The sequence below is a fragment of the Gymnoscopelus braueri genome (assembly GCF_963280865.1).
Source record: "Gymnoscopelus braueri genome assembly, chromosome: 13".
Lineage (NCBI taxonomy): Eukaryota > Metazoa > Chordata > Actinopteri > Myctophiformes > Myctophidae > Gymnoscopelus > Gymnoscopelus braueri.
The window spans coordinates 50,951,235-50,970,847 of record NC_137615.1 but is presented as its reverse complement, the minus strand read 5'-3'; the positions used below and the strand labels follow the sequence as shown (position 1 = coordinate 50,970,847).

General features: G+C 42.1%; 1 protein-coding gene across 2 annotated transcripts; it reads left to right on the top strand.

Moving 5' to 3' along the window:
• Positions 1-50: 50 nt before the first annotated feature.
• jmjd6 (jumonji domain containing 6, arginine demethylase and lysine hydroxylase) lies at positions 51-18,998 on the top strand. 2 transcript variants are annotated; one of them, XM_080446476.1, is made up of 7 exons: positions 51-570; positions 3,582-3,970; positions 7,023-7,309; positions 9,204-9,339; positions 10,090-10,228; positions 10,464-10,538; positions 14,543-18,998. In XM_080446476.1, exons 1-7 carry the CDS (start codon positions 442-444, stop codon positions 14,684-14,686), a joined length of 1,299 nt encoding a protein of 432 aa, XP_080302602.1. In that variant the 5' UTR covers positions 51-441; the 3' UTR covers positions 14,687-18,998. The 2 variants fall into 2 exon arrangements, with proteins under 2 accessions (XP_080302602.1, XP_080302603.1); XM_080446477.1 differs by lacking the exon at positions 10,464-10,538 and having other exon boundaries at positions 14,543-18,997.
• Positions 18,999-19,613: the final 615 nt, after the last annotated feature.

Here is a 19,613-nt window from a genome sequence, read left to right as displayed (position 1 = left end):
TGACGATTGAGAGGAGGAGGAGGAGGGGGGGGATTTGGTTGCAGTCGCACTGTTATCGTCTCACTAAAACTTAGCTCCTCCCGAAGCTACACTTTCACTCAGCAGACAGCCTCACAACGTCTCCATATCAAAACGTCAAACCCAACACATTCACGAATAAACACCACTCTAATTGGCTCATTAATTAGCCGTTTGAAGCGGCTACAACAACCCAGCTTGACGTTTTAGCCCTCCTCCCGTTAGAACAAACAACAACAAAACGACGCAGCTTGCTAGCCCCGGCTCAGCTAGCCAGCCAGGGCTAAATGCGTTTCTCCGTCCACACAGAAGCACATAGCTAAGCTAGCAGCTAAGCTAACAGCTAAGGCTAGCGGCTAGGGCTAGCAGCTAATTTCGTAACGTTGCGTTTAAGTCGGCGTCTGGTCGTTTTCATGTGAAACGATGAACCACAAGAGCAAGAAGCGGATCAAAGAGGCCAAGCGGAGCGCCAGGCCCGAGCTGAAGGACTCGCTGGACTGGACCAGACACGACTACTGTGACTCCTTCGACGTGTCGCACCGCACCGTGAAGGTACGGACACCCGGGTCTGTGTCACACGTTATGCTAACGGTAGCCTAGCCAGTAGCCAGCCTCCCGTAGCCTCGCACGTTGAGTAGAGCACTGGTTCTCAAAAGGATATGCCAGGGACCCCCATAAGAGAAGATTTTTTTTACGGCTCTAGCAGTGATTCTCAACCATTTTAATTTCAAGGACCCCCAGTTTGACCTGCATTAGGGCTACAGACCCCCATTTAATGGCATTTATATCACTTGGATCGCAATTTCTATTGTAAAATCTATGTCAATTTAACTCTCTGAGAGGTGTACAAATGGAACCAAATGGACCCGTGTTCCATTTGTAAAGAGTTACAGACCCATAAGGGTCCATTTGGTGCCTAATCTATCATTTAGCTGGGGACCCCCTGGAACTCCCTCAAGGACCCCTTGGGGTCCCCGGACCCCACTTTGAGAACCAACGGAGTAGAGTGCAGCTGGTCACGTAGGCACCAGGCAGCACCTGAGTTACACCCTCTTTTCACCCAAGGCTATTTAACACCAATTATCACATTTATCAGTAGTGGAAAAGGTACTAAATGTGTTTACAATGCAGTATCAATACTGCAAGATTTACTTGAGTAAAAGTACAAAGTATTGGTATCTATCAAAATGTACTTAAAGTACCGGAAGTAGAAAGTACTAATTATGCATAATGTCCATTTCACAAGTTTTCAAATGTATAAAATGCCTAAAGATCTTTTGAAAATAGCAGATCTACAAGCTCACAATTGAGCTTGTAGATAGATTATTTTCAAATTGCCAAAGTCTATGCAGGGCTGATGTTTTGTACTAATATTTTAAATCTACAAAGTAACTAGTAACTGAAGTTGTCCAATAATTGTAGTGGTGTAAAAGTTTAATATTTGCCTCAGAGATGTAGTGGAGTAGAAGTAAAAGTATTGAAAATTCAAAGTACTCGAGTAAAGTAAAGATGCCTCAAAATTGTACAGTACTTGAGTGAATGTGCTTAATTGCTTTACACCACTGGGTACGAGTACTGTCACTGTGTCACACGTTATGATCAAATAAACAAATGCATGTATGATTGTATGTTACTGTAACTGTATTGTAAGTAACTGAAGTGTATTTTGATGAGTAGTTACCAAACCTCCTTTTTAAGTTATGGGCTAGCTAGCTTTATTTCTAAAGCTTGGATAATTTGCCAAACTGGACTACCTATACTATAGGACTAATAGGTCATATAGTACCTCTCATGCATGACATGTACTATAATTTCAAGCTGAAATGACCTGTATCAGTGATGTTCATATTTCATGTCTTGGCTTGTTTATTGCCAGGTTTGACTCCAGAATGCGTATAATCTGTCTTTCAGCGGTTGGGTCAGATTACTTTGAAATGTAGGCTAGTCAGTTACTCATTTAATATTTTATAAAACTTCCTTGACAATCTAACTAATGTAATTACACATTTTTCAGAATAGTATATATAAAACATTTTTAAAAAAGTAATCTGGTCTGATTATTATATATTATTATTTGTCATAATCAGACCTAATCCTGATTATATGTAGTCAGTTGCTAACCCTTTCTGTTTTATCTATCTTATATCTTTTGCATAGCACATGTTTTATAGGTCAATACCGGTGAGATAAGAGAAGATTATTTGGATAAATTATGTTTCCTTTAAATTGTACATATAATAAAAAACAAGACCAGGAGACCTGGTTCTGCCAGACCCAAAATGAAGTCCTAGTATGTAACACACCTACAAACCACTTTATAACTGGAGTTCATGATGTCATGAATAGTTCATGACGAAAGGGGACGTCACAAACTTTTTTTTGGCTGGGGCCGGAGGACAAATGGCCCCTGCCCATGTATGGACGAAACAGGTACAAAGCCTCATGTAAGCCCGACCCCTTGGGTCTGGCAATAATGTCACATATATTTGTCTGAAACATCTCCATACTGAATCTTCCATGTCTATCATATTTGAGAGTTTGATATATTTCCCAAATGTAGTTAATGCATTAACTGTTTTTGGTCTGCTATTTACACTTAATTTTAGACGTATCAAGTTTGAAGTCAATGGCACATCTGAAGCATTTGGTGGCTACATATTTTTTCCAGGACAAGAATTCAGTTTCCACCACAACACTTGTGTTGTGGTGGAAGTTTGAATATTCGTTTCAAGTGTCAACCATTGATACTGTATTAGTAATTTTAATTTTTTACATAATCCAATAGTAATTTATTGAGGTGTGCGAGCCGATTAATTTAAGCTGCATTAGTTGCCTGTTTCTACTTTGAAGTGGGGTTAACACTAACCTTTGCTTTTATAGCCAAGGGAATTGAGAAATGCCATACTACAATGTAATAACCCAATATGTCATTATTTCATTACCTTTGGGTACCTGCCCTGAAAACAAACAACTGTATCACCTTATCAGCCTTGTTGCTCAATACAGGAATGCTTCTTTCAGAGAGACACACCTGTGTCCTTTACATTAAGCCGAATTTATACTTTTTGCGAGATGGTGTCTAGCGCTGAAAATAGCTGATCTACAAGTAGGCCTGTCACAATTATGACATAATGGTCTAATCGCGATTATTTTTGCATAATTGCAATTATTTTTGCATAATCGTTTCCATGTTCAAAGATTTTCACACATTTTCAAATATTAAAAAAGCAGAAATGGCAGATCTACAAGCTATTTCTGCTGTATAAAAATGATCAAGTATGTCAATAATTTCTTTGGATATTTCAGTCAAATCTGCCCCATGTGCAATTTCTTATTACGAAGCCTAAATGGCTTCATATGTTCCAATGTTCAACGCCAAACACACAATTAAATCGTTAAACGCAATTATTAGAGTGACTATTAATCGTCAACTTAATCGTGACAGCCCTATCTACAAGCTCACAACGCGTCGCTCACACAGTGCGACGTGTTGTGAGCTTGTAGATCAGCTATATTCTGGCTATAGAACACCATTGACACCAATTCATATTCTGTGTTGTCAGGACAACGTGGAGCGTGCCGACTCGTCGCGTCTCACCCCCGAGGAGTTCATCGAGCGCTTCGAGAAGCCCTACAAGCCCGTCGTGCTCCTCAACTGCCAGGAGAGCTGGCCGGCGCGCGAGAAGTGGACGGTGGAGCGCCTCAAGCGCAAGTACCGCAACCAGAAGTTCAAGTGCGGCGAGGACAACGACGGCTACTCGGTGAAGATGAAGATGAAGTACTACATGGAGTACCTGGAGGCGACGCGGGACGACAGCCCCCTCTACATCTTCGACAGTAGCTACGGCGAGCACGCCAAGCGACGCAAGCTGCTGGAGGACTACGCGGTGCCCGTGTTCTTCCGAGACGACCTGTTCCAGTTTGCCGGGGAGAAGCGCAGGCCCCCTTACAGGTCAAAAGACACTACCTGTGTAACTATGGCTACGTAACATTGTATTTATACAGCTTTTCCTTATGGTATAGATGCAGTTGGAGCTGGACAGCTGGGGTGTAAAAGTGGTATCATCATCACGCCTCAAAATGTCACCAAATTGTTAGGTTTTCTCAAAATTCCCTAAACCATTGGTTCTCAAAAGTGGTGTCCGGGGACCCCCAGGGGTCCTTGAGGGAGTTCCAGGGGGTCCCCAGCTAAATGATAGATAGTTAGTAACCAAATTGACCCTTATGGGTCTGTAACTCAGAGAGTGTACAAATGGACCCATTTGTACACTCTCTGAGTTAAATAATTAACATAGATTTTACAATATAAATTTACCAAATCTCCCAGAGATAGAAATGCCATTAAATGGGGGTCCGTAGCCTAATGCATGGCAAACTGGGGGTCCTTGAAATTAAAATGGTTTAAAATCACTGCTAGAGCCGTAAAATCTTCTCTTATGGGGGGTCCTTGGTATATCTTTTCAAATGGGGCTCCGCGGGCTAGTAAGTGTCAATTTGGGGGTCTTTGACGTGAAAAAGTTTGAGAACCACTGCCCTAAACGACTCTAGTGTCCCTAATCTGGAGCGAACATTCAGGGACAATTGCCGGTTTTACAAGCTTATAACACGTTGCTTATTTTCAGCGAAGAGATTTGCTCTAGAAGGAAATACTACACCAAATAGGCTCTGTGTGTGTGTGCATGACTCTAGTTCCCTTTTCCAGAAGGTGGCCATCCTCAGTTTCTCATAGCTTCATTTGATTGGCTCAGCAGTAGATTTGAACCGGGAACACATATGAATGTGTTGTGTGCTTCCAGTTAAGACTGCTGCTGAGCCAATCAAATGAAGCTATTTTGAAAATGACCCAGAACAAGAAACGGGAAGGCCACCTTCTGAAAAAAGCGAACTGCAGTCATGCACAGAGCCTATACGAGGCAGTAGCTGAGGAGGACGAGCGGCCACTCGGACATCAGAAGGTTGCCTACTCAGCGCCGTTGGAGTTATGTACCGATAGGCACAGAATCGTAAATAATGTTGTGGGGACTGCTCCGCCTCCAAGTAGGTCAGTAGCTCCTGATTACGCCCCATGAATGGTCTGACAAATCGCGGGTAGGTCAGTATATCGCCTACTCGTCGCCTACTCGCCCATTCAATGGTCTGATAAAACGTGATCATCTCCCATTCAATGCATTGATAGCATTCGAAGCCGGTGCCTTGAGCAAGACACTGAACCCCTAACTGCTCCTGATGTCAGGTTGGTGCCTTGCATGGTTTCCTCTGCCATCGGGCAGTGAGTGTGTGTGTGTGTGTGTGTGAATGGGTGAATGTAATGCACATTGTAAAGCGCGTTGTATAAAGCGCTATATAAATTCACCACTTACCGTTTACCATTTTTACTAGCAGACCTAGTATAGAGCCCTGGGGGATCCCGGTCAGCTAAGTGTATGGGGTTCATTCATGTGGTTGATTGCATACGTCCAACAATGATCCTTCTTGTTGTCTCCGCCGGAGGTGGAGAGTATGTTTTCGCTTCGTCCCGCCGTGTGTTCACCTCCCTCCTAGCCAAGCTAACATTGGTCAAGCTCCACGTGACACGTGTCAATATGTTGACACCAATGCCTTTGATTGGCTAGAGGGACGCATGACGAAATAAAATCCTATAAATAGGTGTGTCACTTCAAAAAGCCATTTATGTTTTTTGAAGTGAGGTAAGACAGGATCAATCAGTCTTGATTGGAACAGTACCTTCCAGTACAAATCACCCGTCCGTGCGTGTGTGTGTCCCTTTGAGAACACCTAACATTGGTCAAGCAAAGGCGCAGAAGGCCAAAGCTAAGAAAGCATACTCATCTACAACAGTAACACAGAAGAGGACTATAGAGTTGAATTGATCCCACAACAAGGCCGAAGTCTTAATACTGTAACAATTGGCCACCTTGATCAAATACATTATGTAGCACTAGAGAAAACTGACATAGATCAAACACACCAATCAACTGTTGAAACTGTTCAAGACAATGAAGAAGACAGATAAGCATTTGAACAAACCAGTCAATTACGAGGACTCCCATATGACACATTGCTTCAAGAAGATTATTTTTTAGATGCAGACACTACATATTCAGTCGCCCCTGCAGAACACCAAAAACCACGCGCATTCTACCAAGACGACCCGTTCTACCAAGACGACCCGTGCTATTAAAATAGCACGGGTCTGCTGGCGGAGACTTGTGCTCCGAGGAGCACATTTTCTAGTTTAATATGTTTTGATATTTCGCCGTTGCTGAGTGGGTAGAGCAGGGATGGGCAACTTTGATGATGGAGAGGGCCACATTGCATATACTGTCGGGCGATTCTATGTCACACACAAGTAGCAAAAATAGCAGATCTACAAGCTCAAAACATGTCGTAGTGCGACGCGTTTTGAGCTTGTAGATACGCTTTTTTTGCTATTTTTGAATTGGAATTCAGATAAATTTTTTTGCTACTTTTTTAAGTGGAATCCTGAAAAATAACATGTTTATTTAATTTCAAATGCATTTAGTTATAGTTATGTTAACTTTATGAACTTAAATACAAATACATTTGGCCATAAAAAAGACGAATTTTAATACTAGTCATCAAGCTACTAATATAGACTGAAGTAATTAAAGCGGGTCATGTTTGCACTTGGGGAACAGCTGAAATCAATAATATATCAGTATTCCGATATTAACCTGCGGGCCGCATTAAGTGAAGGTGGGGGCCGCATGGGGCCGCATGTGGCCCCCGGGCCGCCAGTTGCCCATGTATGGGGTAGAGCGATCGCCAGGTAATCAGAACACATCTATTAGTAAGCGCAATATCTCCCCTGACCATGTGGGGAATTGCCTCTTCGCAGAGCTTGGTCTCTCATGCGGGAGACATGGGATTGCATGCAGTCAATTTGAATACTTCCAATTTGTAGATTAGAAGTGGTTATCTTCTGTAAGTTGATGAGTCCAACATTCCGTCACCCTCTGTGCGCTCATGTGTTTCTAATGCAGATGGTTTGTGATGGGCCCGTCTCGCTCCGGGACGGGCATCCACATCGACCCGCTGGGCACGAGTGCCTGGAACGCCTTGGTGCAGGGCCACAAGCGCTGGTGTCTGTTCCCCACGCACACGCCCCGGGAGCTGATCAAGGTGACCAGGGACGACGGGGGCAACCAGCAGGACGAGGCCATCACCTGGTTCAACGTGGTGTACCCGCGCACGCAGCAGCCCACCTGGCCCGCCGAGTTCAAGCCCATGGAGATCCTCCAGAGACCCGGAGAGACTGTCTTTGTCCCTGGTTAGTCATTTTACAACTCGCAACTCGTTGTATCATAACGTGCTTTTGAAAATATTCATCTATAACAGGGGTGGGCAACTTCGATGATGGAGAGGGCCACTATATTTCCACACTCACTCCAGAGGGCCACTATGCATTTACTGTCGGGCAGACAACTCTTATATCCGTATTTTAACTTTTTTCATAAATGAATGTCGTACTTCGCTATTCTATGTCACACAAAAGTAGCAATAGTAGCCGATTTACAAGCTCAAAACAAATCGCAGTGCGACACGTTTTGAGCTTGTAGATCTGCAATTTTTTGCAATCTTTTTATTGGAATCCAGATTTTTTTTTAATTTTTTATAGGAATCCTGAAAAGTTACATTTTTATTTAATTTCAAATGCATTTAGTTATACTTATGTTAACTTTATGAACTTAAATACAAATACATTGGACATAAAATAGTCATAATTTTAATACTAGTCATTAAGCTACCAATATAGACTGAAGTAATTAAAGCGGATCATGTTTGCATGTTTGGAATTGTAAAAGCTGAAATCAATAATACATCAGTATTCCGATATTAACCTGCGGGACGCATTAAGTGAAGGTGGGGGCCGCATATGGCCCCCGGGCCACCAGTTGCCCATGTATGATCTATAATGACAGCCAAAATAGGGAAGCCAGGTTGAAAGTGGTCAAGCCACATGTTTGTGCTTCAACACAACAAGGACCGACCAAAATGTCCGGGGCTGATTTTCTATTCCGTAAACATTTACCGTACTGCAGTGCAGCATGCCACCGTCCGCCACCGTCCGCCACTGTTTAGACAGTCAAATGGCCACTGACACTGACAGAAGTGTGGCTGGTACTTCAGAGCCTCATGACAACACAGTGTGATAGCGATGCATGTGACCTAGATTCTTTTAATTCTCCCTGGCTGTAAGATGGCAACTAGATTGGATTAAACGCTCAACAGTTTTTTTTGGCACAAGGCCCAGGGTTTGAGCCTCTCTTTTGTTTCTACGGCTGATGACGACGGCCGTGACGAAACGACACACAGCCCTGAAGTCACTGCTTTGTAGCATCTGTTGGACTGGCTGTTTGGTTTCCTGGAAAAGCACCTCAGTCGTGCATTAAAACTTATCGAGCCATTACTTCCCATTTGGAAGACAATCAATCAATCATTTAGCTGGGGACCCCCTGGAAACCCCTCAAGAACCCTTGGAGGTCCCCAGACCTAACTTTGAGAACCAGTTCTGTAGGTGATGATAAAGAAGTTGTTGGCTGCAAATGTACCTCTGCACCATAAACACAATTATCACCATAATAATAATGATAATCTCTATGAAAGTGGCTAATAAAAAGCAACATTTTATAGTTGTCATGACTTTAACACATTGAATGCCAATCGCGTAGATCTACGCGAACCTATTTAAAGCCGCAGCGTGCCAGTCGCGTAGATCTACGCGAACCGCCGATTCCCATGTTAATCGCCCAAGGTGCACTTTCCGAATTTTTTTGATCCATTTCCGTTTCCGGTTTTCGGTCGGAAACGGAATTATTCGGGTTCCGGTTTTTTCGATCGTATCCGCTTCCTGTCTGGGATCCTGTTTAAAACTCGATTTTCTCGGTTTGTTGTTTTTCTCCTCGCTGATCACTGTTTAGCGTGTATCGGCTGTAGCTTCAAGATGGCGGCTCGCATTTGGAAACTGTTTTCGCTGGACGTTTCTCACGGATCCGCTGTGTGTTTAGAACCAAATGAACGCGCACTTTTAACTTATTTAGCGAGGTCTGTGGCGACATGATAAAAACAAAAAAACAACAATAAAACGCTGGCACTGGTGAGTACATTATGAGATTAAACTCTGGCATGGAATGTGTTAATGATGACTGTGTGTGCTTGGTCAGGTGGCTGGTGGCACGTCGTGCTCAACATGGACACCACTATCGCCATCACCCAGAACTTCGCCAGCACCACCAACTTCCCCATCGTGTGGCACAAGACCGTCCGGGGCCGACCCAAGCTGTCCAGAAAATGGTATCGGTATGTGTCAAGAAAACGCATTTACAACTCAGAAATATAGACTACATCTATCTGTCTTTATGAAACCCATAGTTGCCTGATATAACCAACCAACCAAACCCCTTTTATCCCCCAGGCCTTCAAAGAGATTAAGGTTGAATTACATATAATACCTACCCTACATACATACCTTCAAAAATAGTAGATCTGTGAACTCGCAATACATCATTATGTGACACGTGAGCTTGTAGATCTGCTAGTTTGGGGCGGGGGCAGGTTAAAATATCGGGACACATCGGCTGCATGTAAAAAAAAAATAGTAAAATAATGCCGATATATGGATCGGTCTCTATCGCTGTCACGATAATGAAATGTTACTTGACAATTTAATTGTGTTTCTGTCATTGAACATTGGAACATTATGAATACAAATTATACATTTCTGTTTGGCTTTTAGGCTTCGTAAAACAAAAGGGCAGACATAACAAATAACATAATTGAATAACTTTATACTTTATATCAATAGTGGAAATAGCCAATCTACAAGCTCAAAAGTTTTGAGCTTGTAGATTGAGCTTGTACTATTTTTTGAAAATGTTTGAAAATATTTGAAAAATTTTCAACATGGAAAATGATCATGACGACTGACGATTATGCAAAAAAGAATTGCGATTATCTCAAATAATAGCGATTAGGCGACTATGTAATCATTGTGACAGGCCTACGGTCTCTGATCTCTATGCCCGTGCTGTGTTCCCTGCGTTCTCCCAGCATTTTAAAGACGGAGAGGCCTGACCTGGCGGTGCTGGCTGACAAGGTGGACCTGCAGGAGTCCACCGGCATCGCATCAGACAGCTCCAGTGACTCTTCATCGTCCTCTTCATCCAGCTCATCAGACTCTGACTCAGATGTATGTTTACACACACACACACACACACACACACACACACACACACACACACACACACACACACACACACACACACCATATATATATTCTATATCCTGATTTGTATACCAAAAATAGCCCAGCTCAGAGCTGCCATTTTCTTACTGTCTCTTAATGGCAGACAACACAGTAGTAGTGTAGGCCTTAAGCTGGTTAAAATGTAATGCATTTGTTTTGATATCTTGCACACATGCAGGTCAAAAAGAATAGCAGCAAGCAAAGCTACAGAGCGCTGCCATCCAAGACTGCAGACACAGCAAAAATGATCAAGGTTGCTGCACTACTCTGCAATAGCAGCACAATGATGATGATGATGCAACTACTTCATTAACACACAGGCTAGCCCCCTGTGTTGTCGGGGTTCTAACGTCTATTTGGACGTTTCTGTGCTGCCGTACATTTTGATTGAACAAAAGTAGTTCAACCATTCCTCTACAACTACCAAATAATATAACAGTTTTCAGTCATGATATAGTCACTCCATTTTCTGATGCCCTCAATTCTTCTCTGTTTTTTCTTATCAACATTTCATTGAATATCAATATTTTTAACCCATTGTGGGCGGGAAGTCGGGAACCCCTATTTGTAACTATACCTTTCAAGACGGGAACCCCTTTTGGGGTATAGCAACATTGTTGCTATATGTACAGTATATAGCAACATCATTTTTTTTGTAATTTTTGAATACATATTTGAAGTTTTTCAGAAAACTTAGGTCAGGATTTAGAAGGCGTTTTTAGAATCGGCCTCAGATCTAAATGGGTGGTTAACCCATTAAGACATGAAGCCGATTCTACAAATGTCTTCTAAATCCTGACCTAAGCTTTCTGAAAAACGTATGTTTCCATATCAGTGGGGCTCAAAATCTTTCACGTCAAGGACCCCCAAAATGATATGTATTTGGCCGCCGACCCCCATCTCAAAATATGTTGTTCCAGGGACACCCAGAAGCGAAGATTTGAGTTAAAAATGTTCAAAAACAGCAGATCTACAAGCTTGTAGCGTGGCACTCGGTGCCGCGCTACGAGCTTGTAGATCTGCTATTTTTGAATAGCCAAAGTGTAAAATAATGCTTTTTTTTTAGCTCAAAATAAAAAAATGACACAGATGCGTTGCAGGTCTAAATGGCTATCTTTTTGTGTGCAGTAGCTCACACAAATGGACAACCAACAGTGCAAATGTGTTCAAGACAGATGGGTACAAAAGTAATTCTGTGTAGCATGTAACATGCATTATGTAACCCATGTTCCCTGTGGGAGCCAACATGTGCTTGGCATGTTGCTCGGTGCCAATGAAATACGGAGGTCTCCTTGTATTGGGTTCCCTGACTCAGCCCGTCTTTCCTGAGTGTAAATGCCGTTGGCATTTACACTTGACCTCCGTGACCTCAAACCTCCTCCCGCTGTACTGTACTGTACGTTAGATACCAGGTTGGCTCCAGTCCCGTTGAGTTTTTTATGTCATTACAGCAGCGACAGGTGGAACTGGCAGTGGTGGGAAAAGTACTCAAATGTTTTACTTAAGTAAAAGTATCAATACTGCAATGTGGAAGTACTCTGTTACAAGCAAAAGTCCCGAATTCCAAATTTACTTGAGTAAAAGTACAAAAGTATTGGTATCAAAAAGTACTTAACACACTCACCGCCAAAGGGGAGAATTCTCCCCTTTTCAGTCAATGGTCTGAACCGCCAAAGGGGAGAATTCTCCCCTTTTAATTTTCGTTTATTCTGTTTTTGAATTCCTAAAAAGTTTCTCTAATTTTTTAGTATAAATTTATAACCCTAACCCTGACGAATTAAAAAAAAAAAAAAAAGATAAAAACCCTGGCAGTGGGTGATTTTATTATGAAAAAACTTTGGCGGTGTTTAAAGTACCAAAAGTAAAAGTACTGAAATGTTTGAAAATAGCAGATCTACAAGCTAACAACGCGTCGCGAGCTTGTAGATCTGCTATTTTCAAATAGCCTAGGTATAAAATAGGGCTAAAGTGGTTAATGTATGTTTTATAATGTAATAATTTACATCCGCAAATGAACTAGTGACTAAAGTTTTCAAATAATTGTAGTGGAGTAAAAGTACAATATTTGCCTCTGAGATGTAGTGGAGTAAAGTAAAAGTATAGACAATTGGAAATACTCAAGTAAAGTAAAAGTACCTCAAAATTGTACTTAACTACAGTACTTGAGTAAATGTACTTAGTTACTTTACACCACTGGGAACTGGGCACGCTGCGTGCCACTATGGACCCATGACCCATGGCCCATATCCGGGCTTGTTGAGTGGTGGCTTCATCATCATCATCATATAGAGCAGTGATTCTCAAATTCTTTTTATATTAAAGACCCCCAGTTTGATATTGTTCCTGTTGGGCAGAAACCTCGTATCACCATATTTTATATTTTCTTTTTTATATTCTTTTTTTTTTAAATGTTTGTTACCCGTACTTGTTGTGTAACTGTGTCACACAAAAGTAGCGAAAATAGCCGATCTACAAGCTCACAACGCGTCGTGATGCAACGCGTTGTCAGCTTGTAGGTTTGCTATACATTTTTAACCAACCAAAGTATTAACAAAGAGCTTGTGACCAAATAATAACTACATTGGATTCATTTGAACACAGGTTCCATTTCCTGAAAATAATACTTTTGGACATGGGATCTAATAATATGCATTAGTCTACGGACCCCCATCCTTAACTCTCCTAGTGACAGACCCTTACGGGTCCACTTGAATCCTAAACTACAAATCATTTAGCTGGGGACCCCCTGGAAAAGGGGGGGGGGGACCCCTGGGGGTCCCTATGTAGAGAATACAATGTCCCCCTAGCTGTAGAGGAATGTGAACAGCTGCCTGTCTTCAGCATTCATCCATACAGGAGCTGTCAGCAGGGACATTAGATCTGTATGTACTATGTATGCCCTGGACACAGCAGCTGAGAAGAACGCCATAAACACGTGTCACATTCTATACCGTAGCTGTCAAGGCAGAAACCTCTTATCTCCGTATTTTAACTTTTTGTGTTTTTTGGGGTGTATTAACGACCTACGTGATCACACTACAGCGTCACACAAAAGCATCAAAAGTAAGCAGATGCACAAGCTCGAAACGCGGCGCGTTTCGAGCTTGCGGATCTGCTACTTTTGATGCTTTTGAAATTTGAATCCTGAAAAGTAACAGGACACGATTATGATAGTACCCATGATCCCCTTCACTCCTAATTCAGTCACAGCAACACCTTTTCTAAAAAAGGAAAACTTCAAAACAAGTAGATACAAGACCTATTTTATAGCAAATCCGGCTGTATGAAAAGAAGGCTTGCAAAGAGGACATGAAACTGAACTGATTCATGAATGAATTGCACTATAATAATATCTGTCAGTCTATATAACATTAACATGCAGGTTTAAATCGGGATGGCCATTTGAACTATATCGAACTTGACCATTAATTGTTTTTATTTGATTCCGTTGTTTTAATCTCTCTCAATAGCCTTTATTAATCCCAGAGGGGATATTCAATTGTCATAGCAATTCCTTAGTATGAAACAGAACAGACACAGACAAGGAGACATTCATCTAAGCTTCAAGAATGAAACTAAAGAGGGAGTAAACCGGTGGCATTCTACAATACAGGGATCGAAAGTAAGGTACCAGCAACCGTAGGAGACGTAGGGTCTTGCCTGACCCTCTGCACTTAGACCTTGGGATATGAGCTACAGTATTAACAAGTGTATATATAGATGTAGTTAAACTGTACGTTAACAATCTATTCCCAGTAGTACTGTCAACAGGCTCTATGCACAGCAGCCATATTATCACTTCCTTCACAGGTGTTACCAATGATACTAATGCAGGCTCTGTTCCATTTAGTGTAGCACAGTAGTTCTCAGACCTTTTAATTTCCACGACACCCATAACTCTTGAGAGTGTACAAATGACGTTTATTACGGGTCCATTTGGTTCCATTTGTACACTCTCAGAGTTACACACCCACAAGGGGCCATTTGGAACCCCCTCAAGGAACCATGAGGGTCCCTGGACCCCAATTTTAGACCCACTGGTGTAACAGAGTGTTTCCAGTGAGCCAATATGGACAAAATCAGCACCCTGACTCTGTTTGACCAGAATGGAACAGAGCCCTCATTAGTATCATTGGCAACACCTGTGAATTTCTTCACAATATGGCAGCTGTGCATAGAGCCTATTACAGTAATGATTAATACGGTTCATCTCTGGAAGTGTTGCGTAACCACCTGTCCCACCCCATCCCTCTGCAGGCGGAGTCAGGGGCCTCGGAGGGAGACGCCATGTCGTCCCACCACAGGAAAAAGCGACGGACGTGTGGCGCCGCCACGGCCAACGGGGACGCCATCACCGCGCAGGACGACTGTGTCAGCAAGGAGCGCAGCTCCTCGCGCTGACCCACTCCGCCACCACCACCTCCGCATTCCACCCACCGCTCCACGGCGTCCCTCCATGTCCATGGGAGACTCCCACAAACGTGCACCAACGACTAACAACTGGGTTTTTAATTTGTTTTATTTTTATTTCCCCTACACCGCCGTCCCGCCTCCCCTCCTCTGAAGGAGCCCGCGTGTTGTTGTTGGTGTTGTGCCACGGTGGCACGCTACTACTCTCTGTCTGTTAGATCTGTAAGACCACCGGTGCTGCCGATGGACAGATGGTCGGGACGGAATTTATAAAGAAGACGATGGTCTGGGTGGGCTCGAGGGTTCTATGTTCTGTAGAGCTGCCGCCACTGTGCGCCCACGCAGACATAATAGCTTCTGCTGCTGTCACTTTGGTCTGTCTTTGCCTTATCGTGCGCCACTGGTAGGGTTTCATTGTCTTAAATCCCCCCCCCCTGTTGGGGAACTTGGGGCCGTGATTTGTTCGGGAAATTTGGGGGGATGGTGTGCGAAGTAGGGGCACAAATAGTTTTTGAAAATATCCGATCTACAAGCTCGTAGATTGGATGTTTGCGACGAAGAGATTCGGTCCATAGGGGAGAAAAAAGGAGGGGGCCAAGCACAGACCCTGGTCAAGAGGGGTAACCCCTCAGTACTTACATTTGTCGAACGTGACGCGTTGCAAGGTTATAGATCGACTACCGTCGTTCGACAAAGTATCAATCAGTGGTTAATGACTTTGGAGTGTTTTCTGCCATTGGTAGAGGTTGGAACGTGTTCGGGCTTAATATGCAGAGTCCCAACTTAAATACTGTCCCACAGGGTTTACAGATTAGTGGTATTAACACGCTGCCTCTTTTTTTGTCTGTCATAGATGGTAAGGAAATGCCTGCATGTAGAGAGAAGTCTGCATTATAAGTCACTTATATTTCTTACTTACAGACAATTATTTTGATAATGTTTATGCTTGAATTCTGTACTCTTGGAGTCGGTCGTGTCACGTAGTCGGTTAAGCCTTAATCAAATTAAGCAGTTAACGGTTGTCCGCAGACAGACAATTGGCAAAAAACGTAAAAGAAAACCCAAAACATAGTTATTGTGACATTCATTCATATCGTATGTGTATTTATTTTTGTCTGAGCGTTCACTCTTCTTGTAGGTATAGGATATTTATTCCACTTGACAAGGGGACAACAACATGAACGAAGGGAGTAACAAATGGCAGAAGTAATCCTTTAACAGTAGTTTTTTATACGGTTAGTTGTTCTCAGGTGCCAGAGTGTTAATGTCTACTACTTAAACTTAACAGCCACCAATATCTGCCACTAGGTTTTTTCATTGTATTCTGCCTGGCTAATCACACATGTGGTAATGATATTAAAAAAAGAAATTATATATAGGATGCTGTTGTTCATATAGTAGCATTTATACGTAAAAGAAAAACGGTGTGCCATATGCTGCTATGTTGAGATAGACTACAAGATGTTGTGAGGTAGTCTTTCTAACTCTTTGAATCGCATTGTCTTTTTTTTGTACTTTTAAATCCCAAGCGGTCTATATGAAAGTTGATTCTCCAGCATAAACACTAGAGGGCACTGCAAGTTCTGCAACTCAATGGAATGCACTGCTGGATCTTAGCTTGTTGGATGGATGCAGTGGGTGAGTTATTCTGACTAGCTTTAAAAGTCCATTTACAGATGTTATTTTAGAGCAGGTCAAGGGCCAAGTGAGCAAAGTGTAATGGCATTTATTCAGGTTCTACGTCATCTTGTAAACTAACATCTTGTTTCTCGCAATGAGCATGTTGTGAGTCCACGTTATGTGACAACAAACAAGGCTCAGTCCGAGCTTGTTCCAAGGTTCTATTTCTCCTTCCTCACTTCCTTCTTTCAAGCCACAGACAATACTGTAACTGTGCAGTCCACACAGATCCCGCTTGGGCCCACCCACTGTTTTTTTTTGTGTGACATTGAACAAACATGGCGTCAAGTGAAAACTGGTTTTGTGCTTTAAAACAAGAGACTCCATCATCTAAACAATGAATGACAGTTACTTCTAAAAAAGAAATGTGAATCAATGTAATCAAAGTTTTTAATCCGTTTAGACAAACAAAACAAAAAGAAGTGCCTATTAAGTACCACATGACTGAGGTCTTTTTTGCCCTGAGAGGTGTGTGGTTTGGGGTGTGACTGGCTGGCTGCGTTCTCTCCCTCTCTCTCTGAGCTCACTACATGTAAAAGCATTTAGCACTAGTATCATGGTCCCTGGGCTCGCTCACACACAGTGCCTTCAATGTGGCTTCTCTTCTAGCAGGAGGCTTTTCTCCTTCATGTCTTAAGCCTGATATGAGCTAAGCCTAATTTAAACCTAGTTGCGTGCCAGTGTTGTGCAGTGAAAATAGAAGATCTACAAGCTCTCAACGTGTCTCGTGGCGACGCGTAAGCTTGTAAATCGGCAATTTTGGCACTCAACTAGGTAAAACTCAGGCTTTGTACTTTGCACCGGAAATGGCCAATCTACCGGCTATTTTCGGTGAGCGAAACCACGCTCAACAAAGTACATTAAGTCCTTTATTTCACTGTCCTCGCCTCCGCCCCAACAAGCATTGTAGCTGGTCTGAGATGAGGGGCTTCCCAACGTGTTTGCAGGCTTCATTGGACCTTTTGTTCAATGAAAAGAACAAAACTGTTTCCATGCACAAGATAATTCGAATCGACAGAGAAACTAATTGTTTATTTTATTTAGTCATGACGATATTGTCAGATTATGTGATTCCTCTGCTGTAGTATCTATGACTTGTCATTGTCATCCTACATTAGAATGAATGATCATTTCATTTGTCTGTGTGTGTGTGTGTGTGTGGTAACGTGTCAATTTAAATGGATTATATTTGTTAGTGTTGAACTAACAGCTTCTCCCTGTATGAATCCTCATATCTTCAGATACATTGTTCTGTTTGACTACAAGATAGACATAGAAATAGTATAGAATCGACATGAGGCGGTCATCATTTTTCGTAAAGACAAACATAGGTTTAAGGAAAACGAGTTGAAAGTGTTCAATAAGCCATAAATTCTTTGGGAATCACCACCACCCCACCCCCCCAATACCACCCATAAGAGGAATGGGCATGGATGAGATACTGTATATCGTTGCTGTCGGGCAGAAACCTTCCATCTCCATATTTCAACTTTTTACGTTTTTTTTCCCCCTTCCCAATCAATGAATGCCTTAGTTCATCATACAAGAGTGTCGCACAAAAGTAGTGAAAATAGCCGATCTACAAGCTCACAGTGCGACGCGTTGTAGATCGGCTATTTTAACTGTTTTCAAGTGTTTTTAAAATTATGATAAATCGATTTTGGACATACAGGGTTTCCACCTGACATTAATGTCACAAGATGGATGGTCAGTGTTGAAGGGATGAGCAGGAGAGAGAGAGGGAACACAGATGCACCTTCACCTTGACATCGTCAAGATCAAAGTGAATAAAGTTTGTTGATGAGTCAAATAAAAGTTGTTTTTCTATGTATCAAAGTGTGCTGCTGTTGCTTCACTTCAGTGCTCAGAATGATGGTTTCATATATTTTCCCCAAGTCCTTTTTACAGAGTACTTTTATTATTTGACATTTTGGTTTTTATTTAAAAAAGCTCTTTAAAAGCTCTTTAAACTGTCACTTCACTGTCATCTGGGGACCCCCCCCCCCCCATCATGTGGGGACCCCCCTGGGGGTCCTGACCCACAGGTTGAGAACCACTGAGGTAGAGTATAGTCACTTCAATGATGAAGTTATTGTTTTAATACACCACTGAATTAATGAATTAGTCCATTGTTATTATCGATGGTTACATTTTCAGGTGGATTATCCTGGATAATGCACATGATACAGTAATGTAAGATCTGCGAGGGTTTATGCAATCTATAATAGTGTAATATGGAATTAGGTTGTAGTAGGCTTAATTTATATTGTCATATTAAAGGAATACACTGTTCAGATGAATTGCATAGCATCATGGATATCCACCTCTCGGCTGAGAGGAGACATTACACTACAGGAACATCAGAAGTGAGTCAACTTTGCCTCCAAAATAAAAGCATAGAAATTGGTTAGTTTGCAGAATGGATAATAAATTAATCGAGTATAATCAGATAACTTGGGAATGCCTAGTAGCTTAGAACTCAGATATAGTGCTACATCTTCTGAACTCAACTATCACACCCCGTACGTATGCATAGTACATACAAACTTACTCCCCTTTACCAAGACACTTACAGTATTATATCATATTGCATTATTACGTCCACTTAACTTATTTCTTTCTGAGGAAGCTTGAAGTACAAGAATGTCACTGCCTAGTGCCTACAAATTCTTGAATGTCACATTAAACACATTGAACCTTGAACTTTTTGAATATTCGTGTGTTGTATATTCTTTCTGGTGGTCCTCAAATGTTTTCATGTCAAGGACCCCCAAATTATGTATTTGGCCACGGACCCCCATCTGAAAATATGTTGTGTTTCAAATATATTCCAGTTCCTCCACGTTTTTTTCACTGTCCTTTTCAAAATAGCTGATTTATAAAGGGTTGCAGGTCATTAAACAGATTTTGATGCTTTTAACACATTTTGCTAGGGACCCCCTGGAATTCCCCCAAGGCAGGGCTCCTGCTGGGGGTCTCCGGACCCCACTTTGAAAACCACTGGTGATAATTGTAATATTGTAAATGTTAGGCTTTTAATTTGTAGCCGTAGACAGGAAGTGCTGTGTTCCTCAGTATGTGCTACTTGATGCTCTGCGCCGTAGTACTTCTTTACAGTGTTGCCAAGTCTGCTTGTTATAAGCGACTTTAAGCTTGTTTTCCTGTAAAGTCGCTTGCAAATCATTGATAGTTGCGGTTTGCAGTTTTTTTGGGGGTGCTTGTTTCTAAAGGCCAAACC